This window comes from Leucoraja erinacea, chromosome 10 (assembly GCF_028641065.1).
Source record: "Leucoraja erinacea ecotype New England chromosome 10, Leri_hhj_1, whole genome shotgun sequence".
In the NCBI taxonomy this organism is placed as follows: Eukaryota; Metazoa; Chordata; class Chondrichthyes; order Rajiformes; family Rajidae; genus Leucoraja; species Leucoraja erinaceus.
The window spans coordinates 8,345,734-8,358,686 of NC_073386.1; the positions used below are offsets into that span (position 1 = coordinate 8,345,734).

Sequence of the window (12,953 nt, forward strand, 5' to 3'; positions counted from 1 at the left end):
ACATTTTCATATTAGAGTTGCTCATTGCTTGCAACATGTCTGATTATCTGCATGAATGCTGATCATATTTTTTCATGTATTTGGTTTTTTTTTTCCCACTCCCCTGATCTTTCTATATTCCACCTTCAAAATAAAAATAAGGCAGGTTCTGAAAAGGATGTTCTGTCAAGAGAAGCTAGGACATGATGATGAAAACCTACCCAATGTTTTTTTCCTTCGGGAGGTGGATCATGAAAGGAAGAAAAAGAATAATCGCCTAGTCTGTTTTCTCTTTAAATTCATATTGTGCATTGTCAGGTAACATCTAGCCAACCCTATTATTCAAGATTCAAGTGAAGACTTGCCCCAACATTGCTATGCATATAAACTACCAAAGGAAAGAAAATATTTAGAAACATCTTGCCTATTAAATAAATTGTAGTTGTACTGTGGTTCATTGCAGCCACCTTTGAGAGAGCTGGACCAGCTTGTGTGAAGTACAGAAAGAATATTGCATAAGATGTAGGTACTAAATAAAATATCAATGTTAATGGCGTCAATTAATATGGTTTGATTGGCCTAGAACAATTTGAAGAGGAAGTTTCCAAACCTTTTTTGTTAATTGTACTTTGAATTTCAATCCTTTTTTTTACATTGTTCTCTTTATAATCAAAGGATTTATTGCAACATATAAAGTATCATAACTGTATGGGGCAAATTAGAAGAATCATCTTTTCCTTTCCACTGTCAAATGATCAGATGCTGGTCTTTCATTGTGTATGGCTTCTCAGATTTTTGCTGCACAATCCACCGGTATTGATTTCAGTTTGCCACTACTTTAATTGTTGCTGACAGCAATATTGAACTTGCCTGAAGCAAGAGGGTTATCAATGACTACAAAATGAACACGGATCAAAAAGTGATTCTTATCACTGCCTCATTAACGAATCCATTTGTATTTCAAATCATTGTAATTGCTGTAATGCCTCCCTATAGAGAATTCCAGGAGTTTGTATTGTGGCTTTGAATGAGTAAAGAGGTATGTATTATAGTATGGAAAGACTACAGTATGTGGACATAAAATGCTGGAGTAACTCAGTGGGACTAGCAGCATCTCTGAAGAGACTCAGTGGGACACTCCAGTATTTTATGTCTATCTTCAGTGTAAACCAGCATGTGCAGTTCCTTCCTACACTGGACTACAGTATCTTTTGTTGGTATGACTTTACTAGTTCACTGATGAAAACGAATAGACCAAAATCAATTTCTTTTTAGATCCAGCAGAATTTTGCATGTGCATTATTAGTTCACTTGCTGTTTAACTACTATGTGAATTATGATATTTGCATGAATTGGTCTCAGAAATTGATATCTTGACCCCGATTTTACCATTTTCTCAAATATTTGTCATTATGCAGACAATCTTGTCCTCAAACATTTGAAATCCATTTTACCTTTGCAACTTTATTTCCAAAGTACATCAAAATAACAGTATCAAATACATGAATCAAGAATTTCTTTACAGCACCAGATCCCTTCCCCAAATCTTTGTATTGGCCAGCGTGTACAATTTGAACATAACACAAGTAACTATCCAAAGCATCTTTATTAATCTAAATGGCTAAAATATAAACTGCAAAAATCCTGATCTATTAAGCTACAAAGAGATTGATCCAAGTCTATCGGAGCTTTGCTTCAGATTTAAATGGTTCTACCACATTGAGTAGAACCTTAAGTGGAATTTAACTGAAGAACTTGTGAGCTTTTGTAAAATACTGTTTACTGTTCTTCTCAATTGACAATCGACTGGGTAATAGCATGATTTTGTGTAAGAAGTGGTAATTTTAAGTTGAATACAATCTGATATTGGAGTTCATGGATCGGCCAGAATTATTTAACTGCTTGTAATTATGGTGCTGGTTCTTGATCCCAGATAACTAAGTAGAAGTTTTTTTTGTTCTTTCATGCATCAATTCTACTCATTAATAAAAAAAAAAAAAAAAAAAAAAAAAAAATGACAGTGCTGAGTAACTCAAAGGGTAACGCAACATCTCTTAAAGTCCAAAAATTAAAGGTATTAGATAGTACGGTGAGGGTATCATATGGCATTTTGGAATCTATACAAGTTATCTACTGTATAAGAGTATTCCAGTGATCTGCTTAATCTGATCCCAGAAATCTGCAAGTTCCTGGAAGTGATGGCATTGTTGCTGTACTCCTCTGTCTCATTTCTACGGAAGTTAGAAATGTCAAATACTAGCCTGATGTAGCCTGATATAGCTTGATGTTGATATGGGGAATGTTTAAAGGAGCTTTATATGGCAAGTACACAAAAATGCTGGAGAAACTCAGCGGGTGCAGCAGCGTCTATGGAGCGAAGGAAATAGGCAACATTTCGGGCCGAAACCCTTTATAAGGCTAGTCCTTTTCAGTGTGGTGTCTGTAAGATGCTGCCTGGAGAAGTGGTGAAAAGATACATAGTAGCTACGTTTATGAGATATTTGAGACAGATGCCTGAATAAGCACGGAATTTAAAGAAATGAATCGTGTGCAGGTAGATGTGCATTTTAAATTGGCATTGTGGTTGGCATAGATGTTGTGGGCCAAATGGCTTGTTCCCAGGTTTTCCTATTCTATGTTCTTCCAGGGATGACATTTACAAAATGTTTTCATCTTTTTGATATTGGGTTCCCTATTACTTTCATGTTGTATTGAATCTGCTGCAGTTTCGGTCTGAAGAAGTGCCCAGATCTGAAATGTCTGTCTGTTTTTCCCTCACAGACTGCTGACTGATCTGCTGAGTTCCTCCAGTAGTTTGTGTTTTGCTCAAGCATCTGTAGTTTCTTGCATCCACAATTTTGGTATTAATGTCCTTTTGGCAATTGTAAATTGTCCCGAGTGCGTAGGATAGTGTTAGTGTACAGGGTGATTGCTGGTCGGTGTGCACTCAGTGGGCCAAATGAGTTTTTGGTTAATGTCTTGCATTGGTTCAGAAAATTAGTTTCTCAGTTTTTGACCACTGTAGGATAAAAGTGACAAAGTGAATGAAGAAGGAGATGTGACTATAATCCAGTGGCAAAGTAATCCTCTTAAATGTTACCACCATGTACACCCAGCTCATTGGAAGCTTGGAGGTACATGCCAATCTACCTGTAAGTGTATATTTGTATTCTTTGTAATATTTATCTCGTTTTTGTCCTGGTTATCAATGTTGACAAAGAAAGGATACAGGGATTTTATTTTTCTATCTGAACAAATTGCTTGGAAAAAATTCAGAACCCATATCAAACATGGGCTGACATGATATGTATGTGTATTCATTTTCGACATTGCATGCTGTTTTGACAATAAATTACTCTGCCTGATTTAAAAAAAATACTCGTATAAAGCCTGCCTCTAAAAGTTGGCCGCGATTTTGCCTTTAAGGACTTAGTGTGTTTTCTTATTTCATGATGCTGCATTATTTATGTGCACAATGGAGATGAAGGAAGCCTATTTTGCAATCTTCCTGAAAATGCAAGTACAAATGTAATTGTTCTGGTGCATATGACAAATCTCTCAACACTTGAAATGAGGTTTACACTTAAATATGATTCCATCAGGCACAACGTCTGATTGATAGGACAACCTACTTGCACCCATGCTCAACATGGCTCAAACAAAACTGCTGGTCTATAGAGCCAGTGTTCCAGAAGGAACTGCAGATGCTGGAAAATCTAAGGTACACAAAAATTCCAGCATTTTTGTGTACCGGTCTATAGAGCCGTTGTCCTCTCCACCCTGTTGTATGGAGCCGAGTCATGGACCACCTACAGCAGACACCTTAGAGTCCTGGAACAATACCATCAAAGATCCTTACAAAAGATTCTGAGGATCAGCTGGGAGGACAAACGCACCAACATCAGCGTTTTGGAGGAAGCCAACATGACCAGCATCATCACCACAATAATGCAGCACCAACTTCGATGGACTGGCCATGTCACCCCCATGTCCAATACATGTCTCCCTAAACAAATCCTGTACTCTCAATTGAAGGAAGGTCGGTGAGCCCCCGGTGGGCCAAAGAAACGCTTCAAGGACAACATCAAGAACAGTCTGAAGAAATTCCACATCATATTGAGCAACTGGGAGCACATTGCACTGGACAGGCGCTCCTGGAGGAAATCCATGCAGGAAGGAGCTGCACGTCTCAAAATGGAACTACGCTGTGTCGCAGAGACAAAGTGACAGCACCGTAAGGAGAAAGAGAAGGGGGCTCGACGACTACCTACCACCGCCAATCTCAGCTGCCCACGTTGCAGCAAGGTGCGTGGATCGCGGATCGGCCTCTACAGACATCTGCAGACCCACAAGTAGACGACCCTATGGAGAGGAGAGGACAGTCGTATTTGTTTCGACTGACCGCCGATGATGATGACCCATGTACCACCCTGTATTGTGATAGTGTCATACAACTCAGTCATATATAATCATCGCCACAGAAAACCGGGACGGAGCCTCTGGTCGCATCCTTGGGTGCAAATTGGATGGAGCAACTCCCGGGAGTGTTCAATGACATCTTTAATCTCTTCCTACTTCGTTCTGAAGTACCCACTTTCTTCAAGAAGACCACTATCACCCCAATGAACAGGAAAAGCAAGATCTAATGCCTTAATGACTACCATCTAGTGACCTTGACATCTACCATCATGAAGTGTTTTGAGAGGTTGGTTATGGAACACATTATCCAGCCTATCAAGCAACCTTGATCCACTGCAGTTCACCAACCGCCACAACAAGTCCACGGCTGATGCCATCTTCTGGCTGTACACTCATTCCTGGAACACCTGGATAAGAAAGACACCTATCTCAAACTCCTATTCATAGACAACAGCTCTGCTTTCAATACCATTCATCTCCTTGAAATAGCTTGATCAGTTTTGAAGATACAAATTAAAACTGTTAAAATTTTATCTGAGAAAGTACTCCCTTGATTACTGTAGAAAATGAAGCAATCCATTACCAAGTGCTGGAGTAACTCAGCCAATTAGACTGGAGAACGATAAGCCACATTTCTGAAGAAGTGTCCCGATCCAAAACGTTGCCTATCCATGTTTTCCTGAGATGCTGCCTTACCCACTGAGTTACTCCAGCACTTTGTCTTTTTTTCCCATAAACTAGCATCTGTAATTCCTTGGGTCTATGGTTTATGACATACTTGGTTTGACAATTAAACCCACACTTCAATAAAAATGTGTATGGCATAAGCTATTGCAGTGGTCTGAAACCTGTGTTCAGTTGAACTCTCAAACATTTAATCCATTGCAGGGTCTGAAGCATTTGAAGTCTTTCTTGCGTTCATTGTTTCAGTGAGTGTTGGGCAGCAGTTGAGTGCTTATGAGACGCATGCAACGTTGGGCTGAAAAGTCATTCTGGGTTAATGTGCAAGTTATTGGCCCTCTAACAAATAATAACTTTCCGAAAGCTTTGACTGCAGTGTACTGAATTTTTGTTTTCCTCTTGCTGCAAGTATGCATCTGCTCTTGTTATTTAGTCTTCATTACAGCAGTATTTTACTAATTCAATCCTTGTACACTTCCTAATGCAAACTGGACAAGTGCTCTGTCTTTCCTATGTGTAAATTATAGAGCTTGCTCACCTTACCCAAGATGTGAATTGATCATTGCCTTTGTACTTAAATGTGTTGGGTGGGTGTAGAATTATATTGTTTTCATTCGTGAAAATTGTGTTTTGAGCTTTGTGTGTTATTCGTGTTTTATTTTCTTGATCAGTGAAGTGAATTTCTTTTATTGATGGACATTTTATCTTGACCAGTATTAATAACTGACATGTGTAGGAAGGAACTGTAGATGATGGTTTACACTGAAGACAGATTAATAGATGGATGGATGGATGGATGATGCTAGAGTAACTTGGCGGCCCAGGGAGCATCTCTGGAGAGTAGGAATGGGTGACATTTCCAGTCGAGCGTCTGAAAAAGGATCCCGCTGAGTTACTCCATCTTGTGTCTATCTTGGTAACTGGCACTTCCAGGGATGGTGCTTCAGTCTTCAATGAACAGAAATCATCATTAAACATTTTAATGTATTGCATTCTTCATGCATTTGATTTTCTGATAGTTTCTCCATTTTTGTTTATATAAGAGAAAATTGGGCAACCAAGAATACAAAGATAGAGAAGAGTTTGCTGGAGATGTGCGACTAATGTTTTCAAACTGTTACAAGTATAATTCACCAGACCATGAAGTTGTGATCATGGGCCGAAAACTTCAGGCGAGTATTGAGCATTCATACACACAATTTAATTATTTTAATTATAATTAATAATGGGTAAGGCCAATAGTCTTGCTGATATGCATCACCTAGTCAGACTGCTATATTTACTCATTTGGCCTCATCCCATTCGAGATATTCCCATTGTTCCCTCGCCTTCAATGCAATTTAAAAACAAACTTGTTTTTCTTTCCCTGTTCTCACTTCTGACAAAGGCACCCAAACCTGAAACATCAACAGTTCTCTCCACAAATGCTTGATCTACTCTGTGTTTCCAGCATTTTCTGTGTTTATTTTGGTTTTGGATTTATTTTTCATTCACTATAATCTCCAGCAGAATGGTTTACATTGTTTATCAAATTTAAAAAGTCATGGAGCTTGATTGAAATTAAGTTAAAACCTATTATGGTTCTGTCTCATGGAAGAAATATGTTATAACACTGATTTTGGCAGCAATGTACAAAGGAAATTGAAAGTCGATACACTTATTTTGGTTTGTATAATGGGCTTGATACAATCATATATTTTATATCTTTCATTTTGACTTGCAGATAAATTGTTCGTGTTTAATACTAGGACCAAAATCTGAAATACTTATTTAGAAAGTTGAGTATTTATCTTTCTAGGAAATCACCGGTCTCTGGAAAGGTTTTTTGTTCTGTGTGATCTTTATTTGTTCAGGTACCATGAATTTTAAAAGTAATAGCCCTTTCCTTTGGTATCCATTTCTAGTCCTTCCCACAGTAGAAAGTAATGAAATTTAATCCTGACCCAGATTTTTAATGGATTTTTCTTGCAATCCTCTACCTCCACTGCCCAATGACTCACTTATCCAATATGAATGTGGGTGTACATGGTATACAAGTAATTCACAGTTAACCGGCTTTCATGATTCTCCTTCCCTCTTTAGGGAAGGCATATGGTGTGGTCTACAGTATTTCCTCAAATAGATGATCGTTGATGAAGCAAAGACACATTTCACTCCCTCAGTCTTGTACACTCACAGACGCATATGTGCATGTGCCCATACATTTTCTTTTATCACTGCACCATCATCTGCCCTCAACAACTCCATTTCTATAGTTGAATGCAAATTCACGGTTGGAAAAGAAAGCATGGATCAACAATTCCCTATTACCCTCCCTCCGAGAAAAACCAAACCGGCAGTGATTAATTTTCTGTGAAAGAAAGACACTTCATTAACATTTTTTTTATACTGAGATTAAACTAGGGACCATAATGGAAGAAAAAAATATTTATTGTACTAGTTTCCTTTTTTGTCTCTTGGTTTAATGTATATTTGTGTAAACATCGCCATGTACAAAGCACAACTTACTAAATTTGAACATAAGATCATAAGTATGATCTCTATCAAACAATCTTGAAACTATTACATTAAAATTGAACAAATAAGAATCCTATTGTAAAATGTGCATGCTAGTTATTCAAAGTTAATGTCAGCTCAAAATATTTCTTATATGCAAATGAACTGGTCAACTGTAATGCTGGAACTGTACTTAAAATTACAACTTTAAAACATAAATTACTAGATAGCCATATAAACATGAAGCTGTCATTTGGATTTGGCTTTCATTTGGCAACAGATTCAGAGTTCCTGAGGATTATTTTGCTCTGTATCACATGACCACATCCACAACATTTGTTTTAATTTGGTGGAGACTTGTGTACTTTAAGGATTAGTCTGAAATTATAAATTCATCAAAATGTGTTGCTTTCAATTTTTAATTTGTGTGGGATAAGTACATAAACTGTCATTTTGAGCTTTGCATAAACACTTTTACAGTATCATCTTTTTCACTGACATACACATTAATTCTCGCACTTGCACAGGATGTTTTTGAGATGCTTTTTGCTAAAATACGCAAGGATCCTGTAAAAAGTGCAGTTTTGGCACAATCTACAACTTGTATCACTGAATCAGCAAGTGACAATGGTGGTGAGAGTTCCTCTGCTGAAAGTACCTCCCAAAGTTCAGGAAAAGAGCAGAAGAAGTGCCTTGCTCAGCTTCAGGACCAGGTAACAAAATAAGCGGTGTAAATATTGTTAAATGGAATTTATTTGTTTCATCTTTGCCACTTATCTAAACTCTGTCTTTTCCCATTCATAGATGTGTTTGTAAGCTTTGCTGCATTTCACCTTGATTTTAAGATTTAGTGCAGTCTCCCAGGATTTGCTAATAATTTGGATTTGTCATCTAAGAACATTCTTTTTACAGTCTTGTCCTATTTTTCTCTACATAATAATCGGAATCTATTACTAACAGTCTAGTATATTGTTAGATGAAGTTCTACTGTTCTGCATCTGCTGATAGAGCTGTAAATTCTGGCACTACCTTTAGATATTTAAGTTATCAAATCTATGTCCTGTTTCTAACGTCAGAAACTTTGGGTTATCAGACTCTAATTACCGGACTCATACACGTGTAAAGATACAACACATCTTTACTTACAGCATTGGATATGCAGTACGTTACATGTCCGAACTGCTACATCTACTGCCTGACGTAGTCGAGTTCTTAATGTTATAAAGCATGTACTCGGTGGGGTTACTACTAACAAGCACTATATTGGCTAGCATGCAATAGCCGATCTACAGACTCCATTTACCTTTCGTTCACCCAAGCAGTTAGTCCACTGTCATAGACGAAAAATGCTTCATCGTAGCGCTTGCGTTGTCACCTTCGTCAAGACAGTAGGGGTGTGATTGTGGATGTGTGACATTACATGCCTTTTAAGGCAGGAGATGTCAAAACAACTAGTGCCCCATTGAATATCACTGAATTTGAACATTTTTTTAGTTTTGCTGTTCTTTAGTTTCTCTGTACAATACTTATTTTCAAAATGTGTGTGTAGTGATGGCTTCGTCTTGTCGCAAGCCTTCCCCGTTAGTCTTTGATGCCGACATCGCGGAGCGATGGGACACGTTCGTCATGGACTACAACCATTATGTGAATATTGCACACCGTAATGACCCTGCTGCTGTCAAAGCATTGCTGCTATTGAATCTCGCTGGGCCTGATGCTATGAGGCGGGCTAAGTCGTTTGTGTACCGTCCAGCGGTCCTGGGTGAGGACGACCAGCTTGTTGAGCCAGCCGAGTCTCCTGACGACCCAGTGTGTCTGTTGAGGAAGTTTACAGAGATTTGCGACCTTCCTTCGAATCGCATTTTGGAGCGAGCTCGTTTCTTTTCTCGCAAGCAACAGCCTGAGGAACCTGTGGAATGTTTTATTGCCGACCTCCGCCATCTATCCCAGCGCTGTCGTTTTGGTGAGTTGTGTGACCAGCTCACGCGGGACATATTAGTTACTGGCATGCTTGACCAGAAGTTGCGGTCTGATTTATTACGGAGGCCTGACCTCACGTTGAACGAAGCTGTGCATGCTTGTCGCATTGCTGAGGTTGTTACTCCGTTTCGTGAGGAGAGAGGATCTGGGAACCGTGCCGTTAGTGTGGCTGCTCTGTCTGTGCCGCGGCGGCCACCAAACTGTTTTAAACCACAGCCTCGCCCAGCTCCTGCCCCTCGCCCTCAGAGTGCCAGGAAGTGCCCCAATTGTGGGTATGGACATTTGCCACAGTCTCCGTGCCCTGCTTATGGAAAAGCCTGCAACTATTGCAGAAAACAAAACCATTTTGCGGCGGTATGTCGTTCCCGTGGGAACGCCGCTCAGCCTCCTCGCCAGGTGTTTAGCAATCTCCAGAGGATTGAAAGTGTCCTTGATTCTCAGTACATTGAGGAGTCAGCCCCCGAGTCAGACTCCAGCATCTCTATGGGGGATGCCAGTGTTTACGCTCTGCTGCACAACCAGACTCGACTCCCTGATCCGTCGGTGCTAGTTACTGTTAATGACAAGACCTTCGCTGCGAAATTGGACAGTGGTGCAAAGGTCAGTGTAATTTCAACATCATTCTTCCACCAGGTAAGGTCTAATGAACGTTTGACTGCAGATCGCTCTGTGCTCCGAGCGTACGGGGGGGAGGAACTGACACCTGTGGGGAGGTTAACTTTCCACTGCAAGCTACAGAAGACATCTCGTGACCTGTCGTTTTTTGTGTTGGATTGTGATTGTGTACCTCTGCTGAGCAATCAGGCATGCCAGGATCTGGGTCTGGTTGCTTTCGACAGCACAGTCCATGAGGTGAGGGTGGTGTTGGACCCTGTCTCTGAATACCCTGACCTCTTTGATGATCAGCTCGGTAAGCTGCCGCTCGTATATAAAATTACTACTGATTCTTCCATAACTCCTGTGTGCCGTCCGTCTCATAGGGTTTCTTTCGCGATGAAAGACAAAGTTAAAGCAATGCTGGACAAAATGGTAAACTTGGGGGTGCTAGAAGCTATCAGTAAGCCCACTAGCTGGGTGTCTACGATGGTTGCCACTATAAAAAAAGGGAAGAACGAAATTCGGGTCTGCATCAACCCGAAGGACTTGAACACTGCCATTAAGCGGCCCCACTACCCTATGCGGACTGTCGAGGATGTTGCTGCCCAGGTTGGTCAAGCCACCGTATTTTCAGTTCTTGATGCCAGGAGTTCGTTTTGGCAGATTCCACTGCACAGTCAGTCAACCGATTTGACAGCTTTTGCAACGCCATTTGGGAGGTACAAGTTTTTAAGAATGCCTTTCGGGATAAGCTCGGCTAGCGAAGTCTTCCAGCGCTCCATGGAGCAATTGTTTGCCGGGCTACCATGTGCCATCATTGTCGATGATATCCTCGTGTATGGTCGGGATGTCACGGAACACGACCGAAATCTCCGACGGGTCCTCGACCGTGCTCACCAGATAAACCTCAAACTGAACCCGTCCAAATGTAGGTTCCGGTTGTCTGAAGTGTCGTATGTCGGTCACATCTTTACCTCACGTGGCCTGAAGCCTGACCCTAACCAAACTGCTGCCATCTCCGAGTTCCCTGCACCTGTTGATGTCGCTGGCCTGCAGCGGTTTCTCGGGATGGTAAACTATCTGGGCAAGTTTGTTCCGTGTCTCAGTGAGCTCAGTGCACCGTTGTGCCTCCTGACAAAGAAGGATGTTGCCTGGTTGTGGAGTCCGCAGCACCAACAGTCGTTTGACAATTTGAAAAAAATGCTGGTCAACACTCCGGTTCTCTGGTTTTTCGATCTCCGACTCCCATTTGTGGTGACCTGCGATGCCTCTCGTTTTGGTCTCGGTGCAGCCTGCATGCAACTTTGTGATGGAGATTCTCTGCTGCCTGTCTCGTTTGCCTCTTGTACCATGACGGACACGGAGCAAAGGTATGCTCAAATTGAAAAGGAGCTCCTTGCTGTGGTGTTTGCGTGCTCCAAGTTCCGGGACTTTCACTTTGGGGTTCGGTTCATGGTGGAAACAGACCACCAGCCACTGGTTACGATATTAATCAAACCTATTCATGCTGCCCCGGCACGTCTGCAGCGGATGATGCTACAGCTACAGCGGTTCGAGTTCAACATTGTGTACAGGAGGGGTACCGAAATGCATGTTGCCGATGCTCTGTCGATGCTCTGTCCATACGAGCAGGAAGACCTGCACGTTCTTAATGTGAATTTTGTCCCTTCAAAGCAGCTGCGGTGCCTGCTCGAACACACTGCTGCTGACCCTGACTTGCAACAGCTGTCTGCTGTCATTATGCGCGGGTGGCCCCGCAAGCCTAACTCTCTGCCTGCTGGCGTGCGTCCGTTCTTCCTAGTTCGGGATTAGCTTGTGGTTCGGGAGGGTATCATCGTGAAAGGTCACAAGGTGGTGATCCCTGCCTCATTCTATGATGCTTACTACTCTGCTGCTCATTTGGGGCATCCGGGCGCTGACGCTACCGTTGCTCATGCTCAAGGGCAGTACTATTGGCCTGCCATGGCCAAGTATATCAAGGCTCGAGTCGCGGCGTGCTCTGAGTGCAACTCCATGGCCCCTCACCAGCAGCGCCAGCCCCTGTTGCAGCAGCCGGCCCCTGACATGCCTTGGTCTTCACTGGCTGCAGATATTTTTGAGTGGCGTGGGAAGCACTACCTGGTGTTAGTGGACTCGTATTCATCCTGGTTTGAAGTGGACCTTCTTCCCACCATCACATCGGAGATGGTCATCGGCAAGCTGCGACGTCACTTTGCTGCCTTTGGTTCCCCGGTCAAGCTCCAGACTGACAACGGCCGTCAATTTACAAGCGCCGAATTTGCTGCCTTCGCTACCAAATGGAACTTTACTCACTTTACTAGCAGTCCTGAATTCCCTCAGAGTAACGGCCTGGCTGAACGTGCTGTGCGCAGCGCGAAGACGTTGCTGGAGCAGTCTCGCTTGTCAAACTGCGATTTTTATCAGGGACTGTTAAATCTGCGCAATGTGTCTAGAGATGGTGTTTTGGGTTCACCTGCTCAGCGGCTCATGTCCCGTGTCCTCCGGCCGCCAATGCCAATCGCTCAGCAGTCGCTGGTCCCGGCGGTACGCCACCCTGCCGCAGTCCACCGCCGTATTTCTCAACGCCACGAAATCCAGCACCGGTCCCACGACAAGTCTTGCCGCCCCCTACCTCCCCTCACAACGGGTCAGGTTGTCCGTATGCAGACACCTACCGGGTTTTCCAAGCTTGCCACTGTAGTAGGGGTGGCGGACTCGCCCCGTTCCTATTTAGTAGACTACGAGGGCACTGTGTACCGTCGCAGTCGCCAACATCTGTTAGCTGTCCGGGAGCCTGCGCC

At 42.3% G+C, this 12,953-nt stretch overlaps 1 protein-coding gene across 5 annotated transcripts in view; it reads left to right on the plus strand.

Moving 5' to 3' along the window:
• The window catches only part of LOC129700745 (bromodomain-containing protein 3-like), a 59,723-nt gene that overhangs the window by 18,404 nt on the left and 28,366 nt on the right, over positions 1-12,953 (plus strand). For all 5 annotated transcript variants that reach the window (XM_055641390.1, XM_055641392.1, XM_055641393.1 and 2 more), the window contains exons 7-8: positions 6,123-6,251; positions 8,103-8,288. In XM_055641390.1, the coding sequence (XP_055497365.1) occupies positions 6,123-6,251; positions 8,103-8,288 (315 nt within the window). The remainder of the gene's footprint in view (positions 1-6,122; positions 6,252-8,102; positions 8,289-12,953) is intronic.